General features: G+C 45.0%; 1 protein-coding gene across 5 annotated transcripts in view; it reads right to left on the bottom strand.

Annotated features, from left to right (window-relative positions):
* The window catches only part of ACTN1 (actinin alpha 1), an 85,605-nt gene that overhangs the window by 28,880 nt on the left and 34,261 nt on the right, over positions 1-22,464 (bottom strand). For all 5 annotated transcript variants that reach the window (XM_032188384.1, XM_032188379.1, XM_032188381.1 and 2 more), the window contains exons 2-6: positions 18,523-18,637; positions 13,849-13,968; positions 5,465-5,551; positions 4,795-4,882; positions 3,558-3,636 (exon numbers count right to left, since the gene is read on the bottom strand). In XM_032188384.1, the coding sequence (XP_032044275.1) occupies positions 3,558-3,636; positions 4,795-4,882; positions 5,465-5,551; positions 13,849-13,968; positions 18,523-18,637 (489 nt within the window). The remainder of the gene's footprint in view (positions 1-3,557; positions 3,637-4,794; positions 4,883-5,464; positions 5,552-13,848; positions 13,969-18,522; positions 18,638-22,464) is intronic.

Below are 22,464 nucleotides of genomic sequence, written 5' to 3'. Positions count from 1 at the left end.
CCCTTTTCCCTGTGGGAAAAGCTTCACCCCTCACGGACAGCAGAACTGCTTATCACAGAGGTGGTGCTTCTTGGTTGCAAGGCAGAGGGTTCCCTGGCGGCCTCCCCCAGACCATAACAGGGCCTTGAGCCTCTGGAAATTCCTCCAGACACCACTGCTTTCAGTTCCAGCCCCTAGTACACCAGCTAATCATTACTTCAAATTCCTCACTTCATTTGACTCCTCATGAAAAGGGTAAAGCAAGTGAAGACTGCCCTGCCCTGGCGGCTCCAGGCCTCGCAAAGCAGCACTCCAGCACCACAGGTGCAGGCATGCTTCAGGGGCCCAAAGGCAGCAGGGCAAACAGGAGCCCAGTGACTTGTCCCTTCCCTCCACGGCTCAGACACACACCCCAGAGCAGCACTGACTGAGATGAGGGTCTCCAGAGGCGCCTTAGTCCCCAGCCTGCTTACATGAGCACAGAAATAGAGACACCTAAGAAAAGCAGTAACTTGGGAGCTCTGCCGGGGCCAACCCCCAGGAAAGCTATCGTTTTTTTCCACGTAAGAATAATGTTGTTTTAACAGTGGCAGACAGTACACCTGCTCTGAACAGATGCCTACCTGGCACGTTCTCTGTTTTTGCTGTCTAAAGACGACCACAGCTCCTCCTTTTCCACCACAACCCTAACTCACACAGGGAGTCATCTCTCCTCCTCCAGCTAGTCCCAAGCCCTTGCAGCACACAAGGTTGCCATGGCAATTATTGCAGTGTGACATGAAAAAATCTTCTATTAACTAGCAATCAGGAAAGGGGATGGAGGAAAATCAACAGAGAGCAAGCACTTCCTACATCTGCCAGAGTTGAAGACACCGGGAAAAAAAAATCCAATTAGTACAATTCATATTTTCAGGAATATCTGTAAGAAATGCCTCCAACAGCAGCACACAGATGACACTTCTGTATGGACTGCAGTACATGAGGGGGCGTTTGAGCTATCAAACTGTACTGGATGAAAATATCTTAGATTTGGTTCACAATTCAGCTCTGGATGGGGGTAAAAGGCATATGGGAAGCCCCATCTTCTTGTCCCTCATGTGCAGACCATGAGCTGAAGATCTTACCTACATTGACCAGAACAATAGCAGGCAGACCTGCACTGAATAAAAGCCATCTAATCAAATAAGTTATTGTGGTGTCAGGGAATTACTGACACCAAACTGTGTTGACCTCAATCTTTCATTTCAGGGCCTGGTCAATACAAGCACCTTTAGTTAGGCACTGCATGTCAGCAAGAAATAATTGTGCTCACTCTACTACTACAGCTAAAGAAAAAAAGAGCTAGGAACCAAGAACAACCATGCTGATAAAAGAACTTTCTAACTTTTTGGGAAGCAGACACACAGCTACACCAGCTACCTTTTGCTACCATACACTGCCAACACACAATATGTAGCACAGACACAGCCTTTACAAAGGAGCAGAAAACACTAAAACTGCATGAGAATGCTGCTCAAACAGGAGGTACAGTGCAGACTTCTTATCATCTTGGACTGCTGATGTTCACTTCTCTCTCTCATATATTTGTGTGCTTGTGTGTATACAAACACACATCACCAAAGGCACACACAGGTGAGGTGTGTGAGCTAATCAGTCCCTAGGGATGGAAGATACCTGGAGGTGGACCTTTACCCAATCCTCTGCTGCAATAGCTGATCTCAGCAGCCCTCCTCATATCTTTCCCTGCAACATAAATCCCCTGCAGAGCCAGGACAGATACAAAATGCTGGGGTTTGTTTGTTTGCTTGGTTTTGAGGAGAAGGGTGCAGAAATTGTGCAGGTAAATACTGTATTTAGGAAGGTGCCATGTTTGTACATTATACAGATGGGTTTGAAAGATCTAGTGTAAAAAAGGCAACTTCAGCACACATCAACTGCAATCAGAGCTAAAGGCTAGGCTCTGAGCTACGTTCTTCCCACCTATTTGCTCAAGACTTTAGTTCTGTAGAGTTATCAAACATGCATTTAATCTCATGCCTTTAAAGCAATCAAGGCAGAATAAAAATAAAAATGATACAGTAAGGGTCAGAAGACTGCAGAAAAGCAGAGGGAACCTGATGAAGGATGTGATCAAAGTCAAGGGGAACACAAAAGGAGCTGGTTGCCTTTAACCATGCTCCAAGGAGGACAAATTCCTTCCCATTAATATTGATTTTGGCTAGAACAATCACCCTCTCCTTCACCTTATAAGGCCTGCAGGCGAAGTGACCAAATAACTTTCATTTTCTTTCCCTTACTTGAGTTTTGTTTGAGCTTGGCTTAGGACTTTGTTGGTAATGGAGAGCATTGTAGCATTTACCCTGTTGGGTTTAGCTGCTTTTATTTTCCCAAGATCAGACACTGAAAATGTAGCTAGCTCCAGTAATTCCATTTTTTATTGCTGCTGTTTATGTAAACAGGTAGAGTCTATCCCCACTGTTTATTCATCATATGCTGACTCCAGACACTAAAACTGATCAGATAATATAATTGACTGCTCTGCAAGACAGTAAAGATCTAAAAGGTTACTGAAAAGCAGATCAGACATTGTACGAGTCATTGCCTCAAGGAAGCAGCTAATTTGATTAACTCATTTACATATTGTCCATTTGCACAGTAATTCAAGAGCCCAGATCTATTAGTGATGGGATTCTACGCTTATTTTTCTAGCTAGCATCTTTCTAACAGCCAGCCCATGAGATCAGATGGTCGAACTTTTAATATATTAGCCCCAGTAACAGTACACAAATAATGCTCTTGATGACATTTCACTCTGGTTGTATACACAGCTATAGGTAAACAGGATCTAAGCAGGCGGTGGGAATGCAAGTAGGATGCGAATCCAGCTTGCTCTTCTGTCACCTGGCTGGGTCAGAACAATGCTGGCAACACAAAGGGCTGATCACTCTCTCTCATCATTCCAGTAGCAGTCTTGTTTCCAAGACACACAGGAGGCACTTTGGAGCAGCTAGATGCCATGTTGCCAGTGGCAATTTTTAAAGTAAAACTGAAGTGTTATGGCAAATACTTTTCTGGTATTTGACATCTACATGCTAGGAGACGTCCAGTATGCAGATGGCTCAGTGCTGAGCTGGAAGCATGTGGCAAGCATCCAGTTGGGGCACAACACCCACCTCACTTGAGCTTTTACACTTGATTACCAGGTAACCGGTTTCCATCCAGCTCTTCCCAGAAATGTTAAGTCTGATCTGACTCACTAGTCTGTGACATTAGTACAGAATTACCCTTACATTTGGTGCTACTGAATTTGCCAGTTTTTGCTCATTAGCTGGGACTGGGGCACGTGCGGCTCATATAAGGCAGTCTGAAAGCAAGGAAAGTCAAGCAGGCAGCTCATTAAGTTCACGCTTCACTAAAAAGCCTGAATGTACTGATTCATCCCCTCCTTCCTTCCCCCTCGTCCTGCAACTGCCAGCTTGTGTTGAAGTTGTCCAGTTATCCGTTTATCAAGCTAATTCTTCTCCCTCTTTAACTCCATGGACCCAAGCATTTGGTATGACAAGCAGATTGAGTTGTACCTTTCGTAGCTTCCCATAGTCGATGAGCTCTGGACGGTGTCTGTGAATTAAAGCGCAGAAACCAAGGCCATCCTTCCAACTGTAAGAGAGCACAATGAACAGTGTTCAGCCAGGGAGAGATACAATGAGGACATGAACATGAGAGAAGGCACCAAAACAGGAGGAGGATTAATGAGAATTTAGTTTCTAACCAGCAGTGCCTCTGTAAGTGCTGGGAAGGATTCCTTCCAAGCCCTAAAAAAAATACACTACAACTAGGACTTGCCCTTTGAATTGCCACCTCCTTTACACCAGTTCTCTGTGCTGAATTTTTACTGTCCTGGGGAGCATGCAAGAACAGGTGCAGAGCTCAGGGTTGAAAAAAGGTGTATATACATGTGCATGCCTTAGGGAAGAGACAGATTGAGGAGGAAGGGAATGACTGTTGGTGGCTATAACCAGCATTAAATAAGCCAATGCTTCACTTCCCAGACTGCTCTGGACGTACGAGCAGAACTGGAACCAGAATTCCTCATTCCAATTAGCATAATCGTTTCCTACAATTTATCGAATCTAAACACTTCATCAACTAATCTGGGACGTGAAGCACTGATGCACTTGATTTTCTGAGAGGCACTTCTGCACTCATTCTTAAGAAAAGCCCATAGCTAGGTCCACTACAGTACTGGTTAACATGGACAGATCTTCAGCTCTCTCACAGAAAAAATAAATAAATATTTTACATTTATAAGGTTCATACAGTTTTCTGAGATGTGCTGTAAAAGCACTATTACACAGAATCTTCAGTAAAGCACCTGTCAGTTTACAAATATTAAAAGCAGAGCAAGAAAACCTTTCATCCCATCCTAACTCTGCAATCCAACGAAGTTTCTGGTGAAATACGGGTTTAAAAAGCCCTTAATTCATTTCTTCTAAGGTATTCTGAGTTTTCACAGAGTGGAAGGGGTCTTGCTTATCCTTTGTCATATATGCTGCTCTCAGAGGACCTCATGCTCCATGAAAAGTTCTCCAACTTCTCAAAAGCAGCAATTGTAACCAGAATGAAGAATTGGGATGTAGGTACTCATATCCTCTTATAACCTCTGCCTTTAATTTCCTATGTGCCTCTCTGGACTATGCCACCATGTAACATAGTTTCCGATGGAAATGTAGATGTGTCAGGAAAATTTTTAAATATAGCATAAAGACATCTCAAAATAACATGGATTGTAAAGCTAAATTCTAGCCTGTGACTCACCTGATATGGAAGTTTTGGATGTTAACATTTTTGTAGGGGGCTGTCTTCCTCTGACACCATAACAAAAGTCCTTCTTTAGCAGATGTCTCTAAAGAAAGAAAGAATGCACGCCAATTAACCCACTTCCGCAGAAAGCAATAGTCTCTGGAGCACATTAGAAAAACATGACCAACTCCTCTTTAGTAGAGGCAGCAATGAACTGCACTTTATTTAACTTCCTTTGTCATAAAATTCCTTGTTTGAATAGTGCACTGGAATGATTTTGATATTGTTATTTTCTTAAAGAGGTTCTGTAATAAAAAGATGGCATTTTGAGATTAGAGAGGAGATCTTTGTAGGACTTGAAGAAGAAATGTTCATTTTCAGTGCTATTGAATCAGCCTGCAAGAAATACAATAGATTCCAACATCAAAGTTGACTTTCCTGCTTAGCCATCTTTTTGAGCTGTTCTCAAATTCTCTTACAAGAAGGTGAGGTGAAAAGACTTCTCAGCATATCCAAATCCTGACAGAAAAGTCAACAAGACCATAGGGCAGCTTAGGAATGGTAGCTCTCTGGGATCTTCCAGTGACTCATCTACAAGCACATTCTGGGCCTTTTAAGTGGCAAAGCCACGTGGCCACTCCATTTGTTTGCTGCTCAACCATGGCTTGAAAGAACTGAGATTTACCTTCAACTGAGATATCCTGAATGGCAAAACGAAGAATGATGGTCCAGATCATTCCAAGAGTCATTTTAACGTTGCCATCCACAATTTCTAGGGAGAAAAAAAAAAAAGGAGAAAGAGAAGGATTAGAAGACATCAAGTCGCAAGTGCAAATCCCAATAAAACAGGCACATCAGGAAGCCCTCCATTTTGCAGATGGGGGAAACTGTAATTCCAGCTAAAAACAGTTCTCTGTCTCTCCAGATGCTCTGCTGGTGCAGCACAGTCTTGCACAGTAGTTCCCACTAATTACAGTGGTTCTCTTGCATTATACCACTGAGAGAAAAACAGATAGTGACACAGGAACAAGGACCAATATAGATCAGTGTAATTCACCGCAGGGACCTAAAACCACACTGTTCAAGTTTAATTTCTATCACTCATAAACCTTATTACCCAAACTGGGAAAAAGTAAAGCCTTCCTGTCTTACTCTAGTATACCTACTACAAGTCACACCTATGTAACTGCTCCAGGGAAATTATACCAGAATAACCAGGGAGACTTCCCAATGCACATGAGTTCTGGCAGCTGGTTGTGTAGTGTGAACAAAATAAAACCAAGAAAACCAAGAAACATCAACATTTTAATTTCAAACAAGCCTAAATGCCCCAGACTGCCTGCGTAGCAATTCCTTCAGCCATGTAATTGCCAAAAGACACAAAAGAGCATTCCTCAAAGTACATGCATCATGCTTGAAGAGGAAGCAAAGACTCATGCTGATCAGCTTGAGCAGAGCATAACATAAACTAAGATGTCAAGCAGATTGTGCTTTATTGCTCACTGGACTCTGCAATATAAATCAGCAAGGGTCAACAACTGGGAGGTTTTAGAAAGCAACCACTTGCACATGTGACGTATGGTCTGTTTGGGACGAGGGATGTAGATTCTGGGGGGAGGCGCTGGGAAGATGCTAGACCAGGAAGGGGTTTCCACTGCGTGCAGAAGAGCACCGAACAGGCCAAATTGCAAGCAGATGGGTCTCAAACGCTGATCCTCAGCATCTGCAAAAATTCTGCACGGACTACATATTCAGGTTATGAATTTTACAGCCTTCATTTTTTTTTGGATGGTGAAAATAGCCTATCTGTTTTTTCTAGTCATTCTCTGGTGGTTTCCTGAACGGCAGAAGGATGTTTCACAAATAACTGACAAGTTACAGAGGTATTTTCAGTAAGAAAGGGTTCGAATTAACCTACTGTTTCGGCTAGAACAACTCAAGTCCTAACCACATTGCCAGAAACCATTCTTCTGCAACCATAGACACCTACATGTCACTGCTTCCACAAAGCTGCCCTGCAGAAACACCTCGTGCTCTGGGGCAAGGAGAAATCTGCAGTACAGGCAACTGCCACCCACCTGGATTCTGTCGCAAAAGTAACAATATTGGGAATTTTCTGTTTAAGCTGTTAAAAAAAGATTTTCCACCTATGAGATATTATCAAAATGTGAACCTCCCTGCCTTCAAAACCAACAGACAAGTAACCTGTAGCCCAAACATACTGCTTCAAAAACCCTCTCCATCCAACCCAGCTGCCTGGCTTGTGATTCAGTGGTACTTGTGGTGCCACTTCAAGTGCAAACTAGAAGGATAACCTCTGCTGTGCTTTGTCATACATCTGCATTAGGAATTTACAAGTTGAAAAGATATAAAACTAGACGCACCAGCTTATTCTGCTCCAGCACACCTGTGTCCACTCCCTTCTGCACTTACAGCTTGAGGGGGACATCAGTTTGCTCAGAATTAAATAGCCAACAAACTTTTCATTGCATTACAAAAGAACTATGGTTATTGTTTCTGTCATGAAAAGAACTGTTTTTCCTGCTGACAGTTTTATCAATTTGCATTTTCCATCCTCCTGTGAAGCACTGCAACCAATGCAAAGGAAAATCCTTTTTTTTGTTAACTCCTTTTTATTGTTAAGGATACCTGAGATACTATAGCTGAAACATTAAAGAAAACATCCATGTTTTCAACCTGCTTTGTTCATGTGATAGATCTTTGTGGTGATTTAAAAAGAAAAAAGAAAAAAGAAAAAGAAAAAAAGAAAGAAAGAAAAAAAAACAACCACAAAAAAAGCAATGCCTGTAAAAACCACAGCAGTTGGCAGAAGGACCCTAGGGTACACTTAAGATCTGAAAATAAATTTAGCTCTTTATTCTAATGGACTAGATTAAAATCTGATGGCAATACTTTAATGTTGGAAATGGTTTATGAACACTAATAAATCAATCAGTGAGCTGAAACAGGTAATTAATATTACTGTTCCATGGATTTTAATTGGAAATAAAGGTCAAGATACTACATAAAACCAGATGGTGTTAAGTTGCTAATGTGGCATTAGAACTCAGTACTATGCTCTAGTCACGTTCTCAAATTCCCCTTTTTATAAAGTTAGCTGGTGGAGTTAAGGTGGAAAGTATCCTTTCTCCCCCAGTTCTCCTCTTTGCCATATTCAATTTAAAAGGAAGATGTCTGCTCCCTGCTCCCATGTCAGATTCTTCCTTGGCACTGCTCCAAATCAAAGCTGCTCTGGAAGAAGCCCAAAATATTTCCACCACTTCATCTCTACAAATCACTTTATTTTTTCTTGACAAAGAGAAAACTCACCACCTACCAAGCAGATACTGATGTCAATGAGATTAGTGAGTGATCCATCCTGGGATGCAGATTTAATCTACCATACCATCCCCAGTCCTTGCCTTCCTTTTTTTTTACTTCTTTTAAATAGAGTTGACGAAACTGCTATCCTTTGTTAGAAGCAGGCAAGCATTTTTAATTTCTAGAGCAAAAAAAGTTCTCCTGGAAACCTGGTTACAAAAGCCACCAGCTTGTTCAGAAAGAGCCATATGCTCTTTGGCCCTAACTCACTCACTTTTCCATCTCTGCATTCCCCAGTCACAACCTCCTTTTCCCTTAGAATTCCTTCAGTGCCCTTCAGCTGGTGCCAGTCTCTTTCTAGTACAGTGGAATATGGCCAAGAAGCAAAAGTAAAAATCATGTTTGCATGAAGCCTTCTGCTTCTTGGTGACGACAAGAAAGAGACTCCACAGAAATTGTTAAAAAGTTGAACATAGCACTACAAAGCTGGAAAAGCCTAATGCTTGTTTAATTAGCTATGTTTGTTCCCTCTGATATAAGCAACACATGATAATGTGAGAGTGGTATGGAATAAAAGGCCAATAGCCAAGCTGTATCTTCTGCCTAACTGTGCTTTCGCAGTGCCCCTCCTAGGCAGGACCTCTGCAAATGTTCTCTGCATTTTCTCCACCAGCAGCAGCTGTGGTCTGAGCAGCAGCAGCAAGTACATGCTATTAATGTGATTTACATTCAACTTGGGGGTGGATCGTTGCTGGCTAAAGCTGACGAGGTGTCTGCAGCCACTGGAAGGAAATTTCCTGCACCAGTGACTATGCTTCCACCCAGCTCCTATTATTGTACCAAATACCACAAACAAAATATGTAAAAATTACAGTACTCTCATCCAATTGTTTGACAGCCAATTAAAGGCTTGACAAATATTCAGTCCTTAGGAGTAAGACTGGCTTGCTACATAGATGTGGCTTTTAAAATGGCAATTTTGAATTCAAAAACTCATTTTGAAAAATACAAAAAGGACCAAGCTTACTTTTCTACCTCTGACCTGGGTAGTTAGAAGCAGAAACCGTTGTGCACCCCAGTGATTTCTGAGTTGTCCATAACTGTACCTGGCTACCCCATGGAGCAAAGCAGTTGCAGAGGAGGAGCAACTGGCAGGATGGTGTTAGGTTTGGGAATTAAAGACAAGGTGACATAAAATAAAGGATGCTCTTTTTTTTTTTTTATCCTAACAACATGGCAGGTACAGCAGGACAAGCTTCCACGACTCTGTCTGCACAAAGCATGTTGCTGGGGAAGCTCCAGCCAGATTTAAGACAGATTGCTGGCATTGATGATGGGGGTATGCATACATTTAAGCTTCCTAATTGTGAGCAGGCAGGGGGCAAATATAATGCTGTGTGTCACTCACTGACATGGAGAGACCGTATTTTTTGCCTCTTTCTGCTGTCAGATGCATGCTTGCTCTGCTTGGTGGTTCAGTGTTTTGCTCAGCTGTGACTTCTACAGTCACTGAAATCTTTATGCATTTTTTCTCCTTTCGCTTATACAGGTGAGAAGAGGGATCAGTCCATCCAAAGTTATCTTCATGTTGAACTGAGCTACATCTGTCTAAGATAGTGATTACTTTCTATGCAGATTAGAGGTGCAAATAAAAAAGTCTTGGGGACAAATACTTGACCTATTCAATCTGTTAAATCCCTGGAGCACTTGACCCTAGTATGGAATCTATTACAGCAAAAGAAAGCTCCTGAGATGTCAGAAGAGAGAGAGATGTAGAAGCAGATGAAGAACTATTTGGAAGCTGCAGCTGGCTAGACCGTTTCTTGATCCAGGTTTACACAGATCCATTGTATTACCACAACTGCTTCAATCCAATAGACCAGCTAAACAAAGATGTTTAGAATCATCTTGGATTGTTAACGTCAGATACGGCTGTAAAAAGCTGCTCTTAATCCTCATCGCTTATTCTTTTTGCTTAGCTCACCCTCCATTTAACGTGGACATGGAATGTGTCCCACACACATACTTTGTATGGGAAGCCCTCTTCCATTCTAGTTCGCATCCACTGGGACAAAGCTGCAAAGCCTGGCTTCTAAGCAGCACAGAGGGACCTTCATTTGATGAATGCTAGAGAAATGTCATGGAAACGTTTTGCTTGCTTTAACGCTTTAACTCTGGTTGAGCGCAAGGTTTCACAAGGCTTAAGCTAGTTGACCTGAGAGTCTCCCACTGAGATTCTTAGATTCTTTCTGGAACTTATTTTTCAACCACACTCCAAAAGAAGATCAACCACAACAGGACATAAATGCCCAATGCCTTTTGTCTAATTTATAAAGGGAACTGCAGACCTACTAATGTAAACATGGGCTGCAGACCTGTCACACAAGACTGCTGCCTGGTGGATACCCAGAGCTGGAGCAAGCCCCCTTGAGGTGAGGAGGTGCTGCCCTAGCGAGTACACCCAAATTGCTACTGAACTGTATTTTTCCCTTATGGTAGAAAACCCACCTGGAAAACTTTCCAGATCAGTCCCGCCTGCCTGAGGCATTTACAGCTCATTTTCTTGGCGCAGTGTTATGACTGCCTCATTGGCTTTGATTTCCTACTTTGCTGTGGCGTGATGTCTGAAAGTCTCAGTGTATGACCTTAAAATTCTTGCCCAGGAAGGCATATAACCCCTTCAATGGACAGAGCTACTGCTATTCTGTTCAAAGCAAAGGTCCATTTTTGCAGCTGATGTGCAATTTACCGTGTCCCCAGCTTAGACAGCCTGGGCAGAAGCCCTGCTGCAGGCCCACATCTCACACCAGAGTGGCCTGGGCTCAGCCTGGGGGCACAGGCAGGTGTTGGGCTGGGGGGGAGCATTCATGATCACACTTGCATGGCCCAAGCTTGCATCAAATCACAGGCCCGAGAGCCTGTCTCACTGCCAGTCTCAAAGCAGGCTCTTCTCTTCTTATCCCCTTTCACAGCCATGTACCACCTGTACCTTCAGCAGCCAGCTAGTTTTTATCTACATCAAATGCCACCTGAGCATCCTGAGAAAGATCCCGCTTGGCTGTCAGAAGCAAAGTCACTGAGATGATCTGTTAAAAGCCAGGTCTTTTGGGTGGTGTAAAAAAAACCCACATAGGTTCACCATGTAGTTGCATGGGCACCAGGACAAAGGAGAAGCAGGAAGGTTTGGCAGGGGAGGTCAGAATCACAATTTAGACTGAACTAAATCATGGCTTGCCACAAAACTGCACCTCGCAGCCTACTCCTGAGCAGGATAACTGCTATGAGTCAATACTGAATAAAGGGGCCCTGGAGATCATTGGTCACAGAGCCTTTTACTTGCAAATGATCTGTAAGTGCTGTGAGGGTACAGTCATAGCTGATGCAGGAGCAGAGATCAAAAAGAGAAATCCAGTGGAAGGAGAGGAAAAGGCCAACTAGTGCCAAGGATACCAGAACCAGAAAAAAAAATAAAAATAAAAAGAAAAAGAAAAAGGGATCAGAGCAGTGAAGTTGGGTTTGACGCATGCTTTAGACTCCCAGAAGAATCCATATGTCTGTCCAAGATCCAGATGACAGCAGGAGCTGTCTTCTCCTAAGGCAGGAGACTTCTGGCTTCAGGTCCAGCCTCTAGTTATAAAAAAGTCCTGTACAGATATGGACTACTGAATCAGATGCTGGATATATTAGTCATTTTAATAAGGGCACAAAATAACTTGAAATCTGCTCTTGCGCTAAACAAACAGTACTCAGGGACAACAACACCCTAAGGTTGCTTCAATGGGAAAAGCTGAGTAAAACGAGGGCAAGTTTTGCATGCAAGTTATATCAAGCCATTCATCTCTTACATTTAGCTCTTAAATAGCAAACACTGTAAAGAATTGTTTCTGCAATGCCCCTGAATCACAGAATCACAGAATCACAGAATTTTCTAGGTTGGAAGAGACCTCAAGGTCATCGAGTCCAACCTCCAACCTAACGCTAACAGCCCTCCACTAAACCATATCACTAAGCTCTACATCTAAACGTCTTTTGAAGACTTCCAGGGATGGTGACTCCACCACTTCCCTGGGCAGCCTGTTCCAGTGCCTCACAACCCTTTCAGTGAAGAAGTTCTTCCTAACATCTAGCCTAAAACTCCCCTGGCTCAACTTAAACCCATTCCCCCTCGTCCTGTCACCAGGCACGTGGGAGAACAGGCCAACCCCCACCTCGCTACAGCCTCCCTTGAGGTACCTATAGAGAGCGATAAGGTCGCCCCTGAGCCTCCTCTTCTCCAGGCTGAACAAGCCCAGCTCCCTCAGCCGCTCCTCGTAGGACTTGTTCTCCAGGCCCCTCACCAGCTTCGTCGCCCTTCTCTGCACCCGCTCAAGCACCTCGATGTCCTTCTTGTAGCGAGGGGCCCAAAACTGAACACAGTACTCGAGGTGCGGCCTCACCAGAGCTGAGTACAGGGGGACGATCACCTCCCTAGCCCTGCTGGTCACGCTGTTCCTAATACAAGCCAGGATGCCGTTGGCCTTCTTGGCCACCTGAGCACACTGCTGGCTCATATTCAGCCGACTGTCCACCATCACTCCCAGGTCCTTCTCTGCCTGGCAGCTTTCCAACCATTCCTCTCCCAGCCTGTAGCTCTGCTTGGGGTTATTGCGCCCCAGGTGCAGGACCCGGCACTTGGCCTTGTTAAACTTCATGCAAGCTGCAAACTGTTGAATGCAAGCTGCAAACTGTTCCAGAGTCTTCCTAACGCTACATCTTTAAACTGGGGTATTTGGGGTAAGGCAAAATCAAATACCTGCAGTGGTTGAGGTGTTCTGCCTGATCTGACACAGAACTAGGGGACCACAGGATGGGCACATGTTTTGGAGATGCTCGCAAGAGCATGCCCAAGAAGCCAAACCTAGGAACAGCACGTCAATACTGCTCTGACCTCCTGGGCTAAGAACAAGCAGAGCACAGCCCGGCAGCTCCACTCCCCTCCCAGAGGATGAATACTCATCCAGAACTGTATCACGGGCTCATATCCTGGCTGTCACGAGTTTCCGTGGAGAAACCACGTATGCCATCTGTAAGATGGTGATAACAAACCTCCCTTATTTTCCGTGGTCACTGTAAAGGCAAACGTAGAAATACCACAGAAGCGGAGTGTCTCCACAGCAACAGGGACAATAGGAGTCCATAGGCACAGGTCCAGAGCGGAGGAAAATGAATGTCACAAAAACACAGTCCAGACAAGATGACAAGTTACTAAGGTCTATAAAAGTCAGAGCAAACTATCTTACTAACCTGCAAGCCCTTCCAGGTTTTGAGCTATGTATCTGCAGAACACCTGCCACCTTCGCTAGGAAGACAAAAATCCTGCACAACTCTCTGCTGTGCAATTTACATGTTCATCACCCGTTGCTGCCCATAATTGTTTGCACAACACTACATGGGCTTACCAGCCAGAGTACCCATGGTTCCAGGGTGTGCAAGAAGCCTGGAAGCCCTGAGGACTGAAGTCTCTGGGATCCTTGACCTGTGCTGGTGACTGCCCTTGGCTTTGACCCATGGCATGCCCTACAACAATAAGGGTTCTTTCCCACAAGCTCTGCAACAAGCTAAATACCAACAGCTGCTCTGTTTCAATTGAGAAATAAACATGGTAGGGCTAGGGAGGCACAAAGGGAACTGAGATGCAGATGTGAGAGAAAGGCAATGGTAAGCACAGCCTGGACCCAGACAAATCAGACAATCATCTGGTTGCTTTACCTTCTGCTCCAATAGATACTAGTTTGACTCCTTTGCTGGCAATGAAATCCAAGGCCTTGTTCACGTTGGAAATTTTGTGTACTCGCATTTTGCCTCTCTCAGGCTTGGCCAAACGTTCACCTAATTAGAAAAGAGAAAAAGAATTGTTAGAACTCTGCAGCTTTTCCTCACCGGTGGGTGTTTTCCCATGCTGGTGGCTCCCACTGCTCAGCCAGGCAGAGGGTAGGCTTCCCCAACTCTTTTCTTGATGGTGAATGCAGAACAGCTACATTCGCTGTTAAGTACTCTCAGAAAGAAATAGATAAAGAAGTAGTTTTGTTGCATCCCAGGTAATTTCATAACTGATAATCTGTCGGCACTGAGTCCTTTCCACAGCAGGTTTGTACCAGAGGTACAAAGATCCTTATAGAAATTGTTCAAAATCATACTGAGCTCAGCAGTGGAATTAACCTCTCTGTACCATTAACCACAATTAATGGTGCCTGGAAATGACATTAACTGCCCCTCCCTGTGAAGACAGGTGAGGAACTCATCTCCAGCATCTACAATGTGCAATTTACAAAGCAAATATCTCTTTCTTGGAACTCCTTACTGTCAAATATTAGGATGGGCTTGTATCTTGCTTTCCTTTTCCCCTTCCAAGCTGCAGACCTTGTACCTCTCTAGCCTTTGCACCAAATGGTCACAACTGCAACTATCAGGAAATAAAATAATTTCTTCAGTGAGCAGCTTTATAACTGTAAGAACCATCACCTCAATTCCTCTCCATTAAATGTTCAATGTATTTCTAACTCTATGTGATGGCCTTGTACACAATGGCATGCATTTTAAATGTATATTATGAGGCAGAGAAAGGGAAGCAGCCCAGCTCTGAGCTAAGGCAGGTAAATCTCTGGTGGGAGTGAGTCCAGTCACACTGGATCCTGACTACAACTAAGCTGGGGAACTTGGAAAAGCACTTTGTGGGCCTTATTTGTTTGAAAGAGCTGCATGAAGTGGTGTCCTTCTTGACTGGCTGCAGGTACTACTTCCATGGCCTGCTCTTCCTAGCACTAACCTACCACTCGGGGTAAGCAAATTAAAGCTTGGGCAGGCAAGTGGGCTTTTCAAAGGAATCAGTGATAGAAACATAACCAGACACGACATCAGGAATCACCTTATGTGACCGACTTCACCAAAAAACAAACAGAGCAGCCTGGGTTTCAGATCACAGGCTCCAGAATACCATATACTATATATATATAAATACACATACAAAATGCAAGAAGGTTTTGCATTTGGAAAAAGAAGTTATGAAATAATTAAAAAAAGATCAAATGGGCAAGTCCAGGCAAGTAATTACTCAGATCTGTTCAGTTCCAAGAGCTCCTGCTTTATCTCAAGCCTGAGTATTTGAGTCAATGCAAGCCGTCCCAAAACCTTTACTTGAGACTTAAGGGTGAGAAAGAAAAGTCCTTTTTTAAAGAACTCTATTTCATATTAAAACTGGATGGCTTGTTTTCCTAAGAAAAGAGTGAGGAAATGTTACAAGGGAGAAAAATAGATTATCACCATAGCCATGCCCTCCAAAGGAAAAAAGGTCTGGAAATGAAAATCCTTTAAAAGTGTTTCAATTATTACTGTAGGCTGGTGTCAGGCTTAACGATAAAACCAGATTCACTTTCAAAATGACACAATTAAAGTAGAAAAGATGTATTTATGGTACTACCGCCTTCCTAGGATTAAAAATATCTCTCTCACTTTAATGGACCCTCAAGTACATATCATGGTGTTTTGCTTTCTTTTTCCACCTGAATAATGCTAGTCATTGAAAATACAAGTGGAAGCACCTTTTGTGACAGTTTCACAAAGACATTTTTACAAGTGTCATTTCAGAATAGACTTAAGCAGATTTATGCTGCCAAACATCAACAAACAGGTTGAGCCAGCTGAAAAATAACCATTTTCTTCACTGATGTGACTGTAAACTACCCTTGCAAAAAGAAAAATAAAGAAAGAAGCTCAGGTTTCAGCTGGAGCAGGAACACGCCGATCCAATTCACCTTGTGGCTGCATAATGCGTGCTGCCAACAGGAGGGAGAGCATCTGAACTGCTCTCCCCAGGGCTGAGGAGGGCAGGATCGCTCCCTCTGCCAGCAGCATGATCCAAGAGCAGCCAAAGGTGTTTGCAAAACTGCAGCTTCCCTTTCTCAAATACCACAGTAGGATATTTGTTTTAGAATCATTTTTTAGTCAACTTAAAGAGTCCCCAAGCCCATTGGCTATTTCCTTCAGTCCCGAACTTTATTACAAATTTAGATTTCCAGAGCAAAGCTTCACATGGTTCCATGCCATGCAATATTAATAATGTAGACTGTTAAAACGGAAGCCTGCTAGAAATATGTTCTACTTTCAGCTATTTGCATTGCTGCTTTATTTCTCAGTACTTCTCCCAGCTGAGACAATGAAAATAAAATGGTCGACTCGCTTCCATTCTCCAATTCTCCTGTATTAGCCCAAGGCTGCACTTCAAAAGCCAAACAATGCAAGGAAGTGTTGGCATAGAAGTTGTTTACAGCAAATTTGTTTAGGAAAAATTTCAATTAGTCATCCCTTCTGTTTGGTAGGAAAAAAAAAAAGAGCTGTATAACTTCATTTGAAAAGTACTAAACGTGGGCTTGGACTTTTTCAGTCTCATGGTGTTATTTTTAAAACAGCTTTGTCAGGGGAAGGAAATACATGCAGTGAAAAATGAAAGTGTCTCTCAAAGGGCAACTTCTATGGGACCCACCATGAAGGCCAGCGGGAGAGGACTTGTGATGACAGCGCTACCTCCCTCGCACGTCTCAGGCCGGAGGGCCAGGTGGAGGTGGCACTTGGCTCTGCACAGCTCTTGGCCGGCCCGACCCTGTGCTTCCATGGCTGAAGGCTCCCCCGGCCATCAAACTACCCATGGTGTAGCTGGGTTAGAGGAAAAGCTCAGCCCACCGCAGAGCAGCCCTGCCCACGCCAAATTCCTGTCAGCAGCTCCGCAGTCCCCCGAAATGCGGGAAGAGGAAAGTCTGGAGAGAGCCAAGAGCTGAGAGGAAAGGCCAGAAGCCGAACCGGAGAGCTACGAGCCATCCGGAGACTCTCCCTGTTGGCAGGCGACCAGCAGGAGCCGTGGCAGGAACAGAGGCGAGCCCTCTCCAGCAGGGAAGGCACGAGCAGGAGACTTGTTCCCCTCATGTGGCGGCGCTGGGAACCACTGGGCTGCTGCTTCCCAAGCTACAAGCCCGAGGGCTACTGGTGGGGCCAGCAACTGTGGGCAGCTTTGGCCCTCATGGCAGGATGGGGATGCCCATGCCTGCTGGTGGGCTCCCAGCAGGACAACAGGCGAGGAAAGGTGAGAGGTGAGAGGAAATCAAGCGGTGTGAGGTGAGAGCTGCTGCTTGAGCAACCAGCCTGCCACACTCACCACCCTTCCCTGTTCATGCTCCCCTCCCCTGTCTTCCAGCCCAGCAATCAGAAACCAAGCCATCAGGGCCCATCTGGAAGCCCCTCCGCTGGAAGGGAACAGCTCAGCAAAAAGATAAACACAGAAAAGAAAAATCGGGCTCTGCCAGCCAGCTTCTCACAGGCACTGCAGGAGCAACACGTGCTGCAGGGCTCTGATAACATTTTGAACTTTGATTCCTATAAACCACCAGTGTGGGCAAAAAAATGAGGTTTTACTCTATATCCATAAATTCTCAAGAACACATACTGACAGCATCTTTGCAGGAGCTGGAGAGGGTTACGAAAGGAGGGGCAGAGAAGGTAGTCTGAGTGCCTCTATCATGGCAATTTTATTGGAAAACATACCAAGAAGGTCAGGAGTGCAAATCCCAGGGTTGCTGTTACTGGCTCTAAAGCCATCAGAAGAAAGTCTGTGAGCACACAACCCCAATTTCACACACGCAGTCTTATCCCCTGTCATGCCTCCCACAATACTTAAGGTATTTATTTCATCAATAGGGATCATTGCTTATATGAAATAATCCCTGCTGAGGGAGATACCTGCCAAATAGTGGGACATTTGTGATAGGGAGTTAAAACATATCTGACCTAACTTGGTCACTGTTTTTATTTCAGATTGTTTTCTGGGATTTTGTTTTGCATTGGGATTTTTTTTTTCCCGAAGGCCTGAGCACTGAGTTCAGATTGAAAGTAGAATGGAAAAACTTCAGTCACAGCTGAAACTGAATGACACAGAAGATTTACTGGTCTGACTCCCCTCTTCCAAAAACTTCTATCCTATTCCCACTGTCATGTGGCTTTGGGATGATTTGCCAGTGCAGCATTCCCACACTCTTTCCAGAGCTGCTTCATCAGCCCTGCCAAGCAGTAAGAGACGTTGCCTGAGCCTTCACAGGAGGCTGCGCATTCCTGACGGGTGGAGGAAAGCCGAGAGGCAGGAGCAGGAATGCAATGGGCAGCCTGCACAAGCCATGAGGCTTGGAGCACATTCCAAAAGCACATTCATGGTCACTGCTGGAGACAAGATATTCGTTAGGGAGAAATTTGTTCTGAATCAGAAAACAGCTGTTCTTATATTCCAGCAAGATCGGCAGCATTACAGCCCTTGCTGTCCCTAATCTGCAAGAAAGGGGGAGGACAGATTTCAGAACAGAGATGCTAAGGACGCTTAAGAGCACCACACAGAACCTCTCTCACCTGAAATGACTTCCAGAAGTAACATGAGTTTAAGACCATCCCTGAAATCTTCCTCTATGTTCTCAATCTGTGTCCCAGCCTTGCGGAGGTGAGAATTACACCATGCTGTAAATGTCTAAAACACAGAAAAGAAAAAAAAAATAAAAGAGCAGTCAGTAATCTTCCCAGAAGCCAAACAACAGTTCAGAACCAAAGCAGTGCTGCTAGGGCACTGCGATACAGACTGAAACACCACTTAGATTATCACTTTCCCATCTTGCAGAGCACAAGTGTTAGTATCTAAATATCTGAGGGAGTTGCAGGGTGCTCCCGTGACAGAGGGAGTCTGATAGAGCTGGTCACTTTGTGGTTCCAGGGTGCCAGATCTTCTGGAGAGGCCCTAAAGTTTCTGTTTAGAGTACCTTGAAACTAATTTTAAGGCATGCTAAGTTACTGGGGACTCCAATGGTGTTGGGGGACACATATTAAACATAATATGAAGGAGAAAGGAAAACAGTATTCCATATCTCCCTGTCCCTAGATAGGTGCTTGAGAAAAAAAATATTTATTTATTTTTTTAAACTGCAAGTTGCCTCCGGACTACTCCACCACCAGCAAAGGCTGCAGCCTATGGGCAGCACCGAGGGGCAGACAACTTGGCCATGCAAACCATATCCAAGAAGCGTGGGTCCGGCTGCCCCTGTTCTCCCTCTCCTGCCTGCCTGGTTTATACTCGCCCTGCAGCTGCAGCAGCTGCTCACGTGAAGAAGCAAATGCTTTCTGAACTACACCACCATCACCCATCTCAACAGAAGTGCCAGTCCTCCAAAGGATGAGTGAGCATTACCCACACCACTGCCTAGCAGAGTCCCAAACTTGCAGCGCTTGAGGGCCTCTGGCAGAGGGATCACTGAAGCCACCTCAATGACAAAAATCACAGCCACTCGGTAATTAGTGATATTCTGCAGGGCCAGTGGGGTAATAATAGGAGTATGAAGTGGAGGAGGGACTGAAATCCAAACTACAACACAGCCAGTGGCATTAAGGGTAAACAAAACTCTTTTTGGAAATGCCTTCTGACCTCAAGTGGCCAGGATAAGAGGATCTCTCATACGAGAGAAATGAATTTCGCCACAACTGATGACAGCACACATTTTCTGTGGTTGGGCTCCGCCGGCCCGTGCTCTGAACAATGGGCACGTGGGGCACTGACGGGGAGGAGACCATCTCGCCTGTCAGGGGATCCAAGCCAGGGTCTGAGCTTCCACGAGACAGGATAATAGAGATTATCTCAAAAGAGCACCACGTGAACGGGTCTGAAAGAGAAAAGTAAGTGCTGTCACTGGACAGTGACACACAAAACCCGGAGGTTGTGACATGCTCTCGGCCAGATGAACCACAGAGCCCAACCTGGAGATGCAGAAGCCATTTGAAACAAAAGCGCTGTTTGAAGAGTAAAAGGCAGCAGCCAGCTCTTTATGGGCGGACAAGTTTGTCCAAGTGCTAAGGAATGAGTTTCACAGTGTTTGAACAGGGCACCAAGCAAACCCTTTCCTTTGTACAGATTGATAACCCCTCAATCACTCTTTAAATAGAAGGGTGAGGTTACTCAAAGACTGGGCAGCTCCCAAAGCTCGGCGCTACCACAGAAAGGAGGTCTTTCTTCCCAGCCGTGCTCCCAGAGCCAGCTCAACTCACTGCCCCAGCACAGAGCTGTTTGCTTGCTGTGGTGAGGCACAGCTCCTGCTCAGGCAGTCCCTGGAGACAGTCCAGCAGCATCCAACAAGCCTCTGCAGGAGAACATTGGGCTCACCTGGGCAGGCAGGAGGGTGGGGGGGACCACAGCACTCATGCCATCGCCAGGTGCTGAGGAACTGCAGCGGGAAGGACTCTGCTGATACTGAAGCAAGGCACGCCAAGAATTTAGAAATGCTTCACCACTGCTCACACCACACACTGGATTTCAAGAGGAGGATTGCCCCAAACAGCATGGAGACTTTTCTTATTTTTTCTGGAGGCTGGGTTTCTTCTATTAACCTGCTTGCACGACTGCAAATAGTGTAGCAGAACCTTGCCTAGGAAAAAGCTTTGCTTAGCAGCTGCCGAGCTTTGCAGTGTTGTGCTCGAGCCGCGCTCTCTGCCGGGGCTGTGGGATGGAGCAGGATAACAGCGCAGCTGTAAATACTTCCATGGCAATAGCTCTCTGGACGGGTCCACGTATTGTGAAAGTCTGAGATCTCTATTTTCAAGATGGCCTGGTTTCCTTCCAGACTTGGAAGTTTTAAAAAAAGATTAAGCCATTAAGCACCTTTTATTGCTTTTTATTGTTATTCCCCTGGGAAGTAAGTGTTTTTGTTTTTTTTTTTTCTTTTTTGGGTTGTTGTTTTGTTTTTAGGATAATAGTAGCTGTATTTGAAAACATGCCCTGTATCCTGAAGTACATCCTTTTGGCACTACTTTCTTCATTCCACTGCCCGTGCTATGTGGAAAGAGGTTCCTTTATTCGGCTCCCTCTTGCAGCCAGGCTCCTTTGCTCCTCCAGAGGGGCAGATGAGAGCAGAGACAGTTTCAAATGCTATGTCCTCATCACACATCAAAGTACGAGAGCAAGTTATGTCAGGAAAGTTGTAGATGCCCATCAACCTCCCTCTCATTTGTGGAAAGCAGAAAGAACACCACAGCTAGTGACTGGCCCGAGGTCACGTTACAGAGCAGTGTTGAAGTGAGGAGGAAGCCCAAGATTTAACTCACAGGTCACCAGGCTGCACTTTCATTTCTTGTACGACTTCTCTGAAGACAGGTCAGTTTTGTTATTCATCAAACTAAAGCAGATCAGAAGGCTGTGCTCTAAATCATGGAGAAGCCCAGCACAGCTCAGCTGGGCCTCTTTGCCCATTTTTTGAGGAACTAAGGGGGTTACAGGGTCTACATCGCCAAGAAGCACAGATGAAATTACAAACAAACCCCAGATCTTCTAAACTTTGCATTATTGCAAGGCCTGGAATGATAACTACATAACTGAGATGACATTTATTGGTGCAAGAGTCACCTAAGCATCGGTGGAAGGGTACAGCCCAGAGCCAGCCCTCCAACTCCTCTGCTGGGGCCTTCTCCACACATCACAGACATGGACGTGCTGAAGCAAGATGCCCCTGTGAACTGTTGCCTTTAGGCGTCAGTGGGACAGCTGAAGCCTCAGCTCCTCAAGGCCATGGGCCAGGAAGAGTTAACAGATGGCTCCCCACAACAGCTCCCAGATGTGCAGACACTTTCTGGAGGTACCCTTCAGGTCCTACATGAACTCCAAGACACCATAAACAGCACAACATGTGGAAACAGCAACAACCAGCAGCCCTACGTGGATGCATCAGGCCATTTTACAAGCAGGATTATAATGCTTTTAATGAGAGTGGGCATTTATAGCCATGGGATTCACAGAGAGTATTCTTCACAGACCAACCCTGAGCAACATCTGTCAAAACACAGCAAGCAGAAAACAACTTTACGTTGCATCTGCTGCACACACGGCTTGGAAATAAAATATCTTCTTACTTCAAAGTAGTCAATTGGAAGGAGATTTGACAGACAGCTGAGAGAAGGCTGAAGAAATGTGTTAGAAAAGTCAGGGGGAGCAGAAGAAGGGAGAGATGAAATTTTTGCTGCCTCCTGGGTCTTGCAATCCTGGCAGTCTTCTTTGGAGTCATTTTTACTGACTTGGCTTCATGCAACTGCACAGGATCCTTTTTGTTTTTCTGGGAAACCTACTGAAACCGCTCTCTCGCCCCATCCACCTTCTGTGCAACGAACCCGCTCCTCCCCGTGCCCTGAGTCACAGCAGCAAGCAGCGGGGGCAGCCGCCGAGCCCTGCGGGGCTGCCTGCCGCTGCCTGACAGCCTCCAGAGAGCGGAAAGGGCTGTCGCGAGCAGCCAGCCCTATTTTGGGTGCAGCCTCGGCCCAAAAAGT

The sequence above is a fragment of the Aythya fuligula genome, chromosome 5 (assembly GCF_009819795.1).
Source record: "Aythya fuligula isolate bAytFul2 chromosome 5, bAytFul2.pri, whole genome shotgun sequence".
Classification (NCBI taxonomy): Eukaryota; Metazoa; Chordata; class Aves; order Anseriformes; family Anatidae; genus Aythya; species Aythya fuligula.
This window is presented reverse-complemented; position numbering and strand designations above follow the sequence as displayed.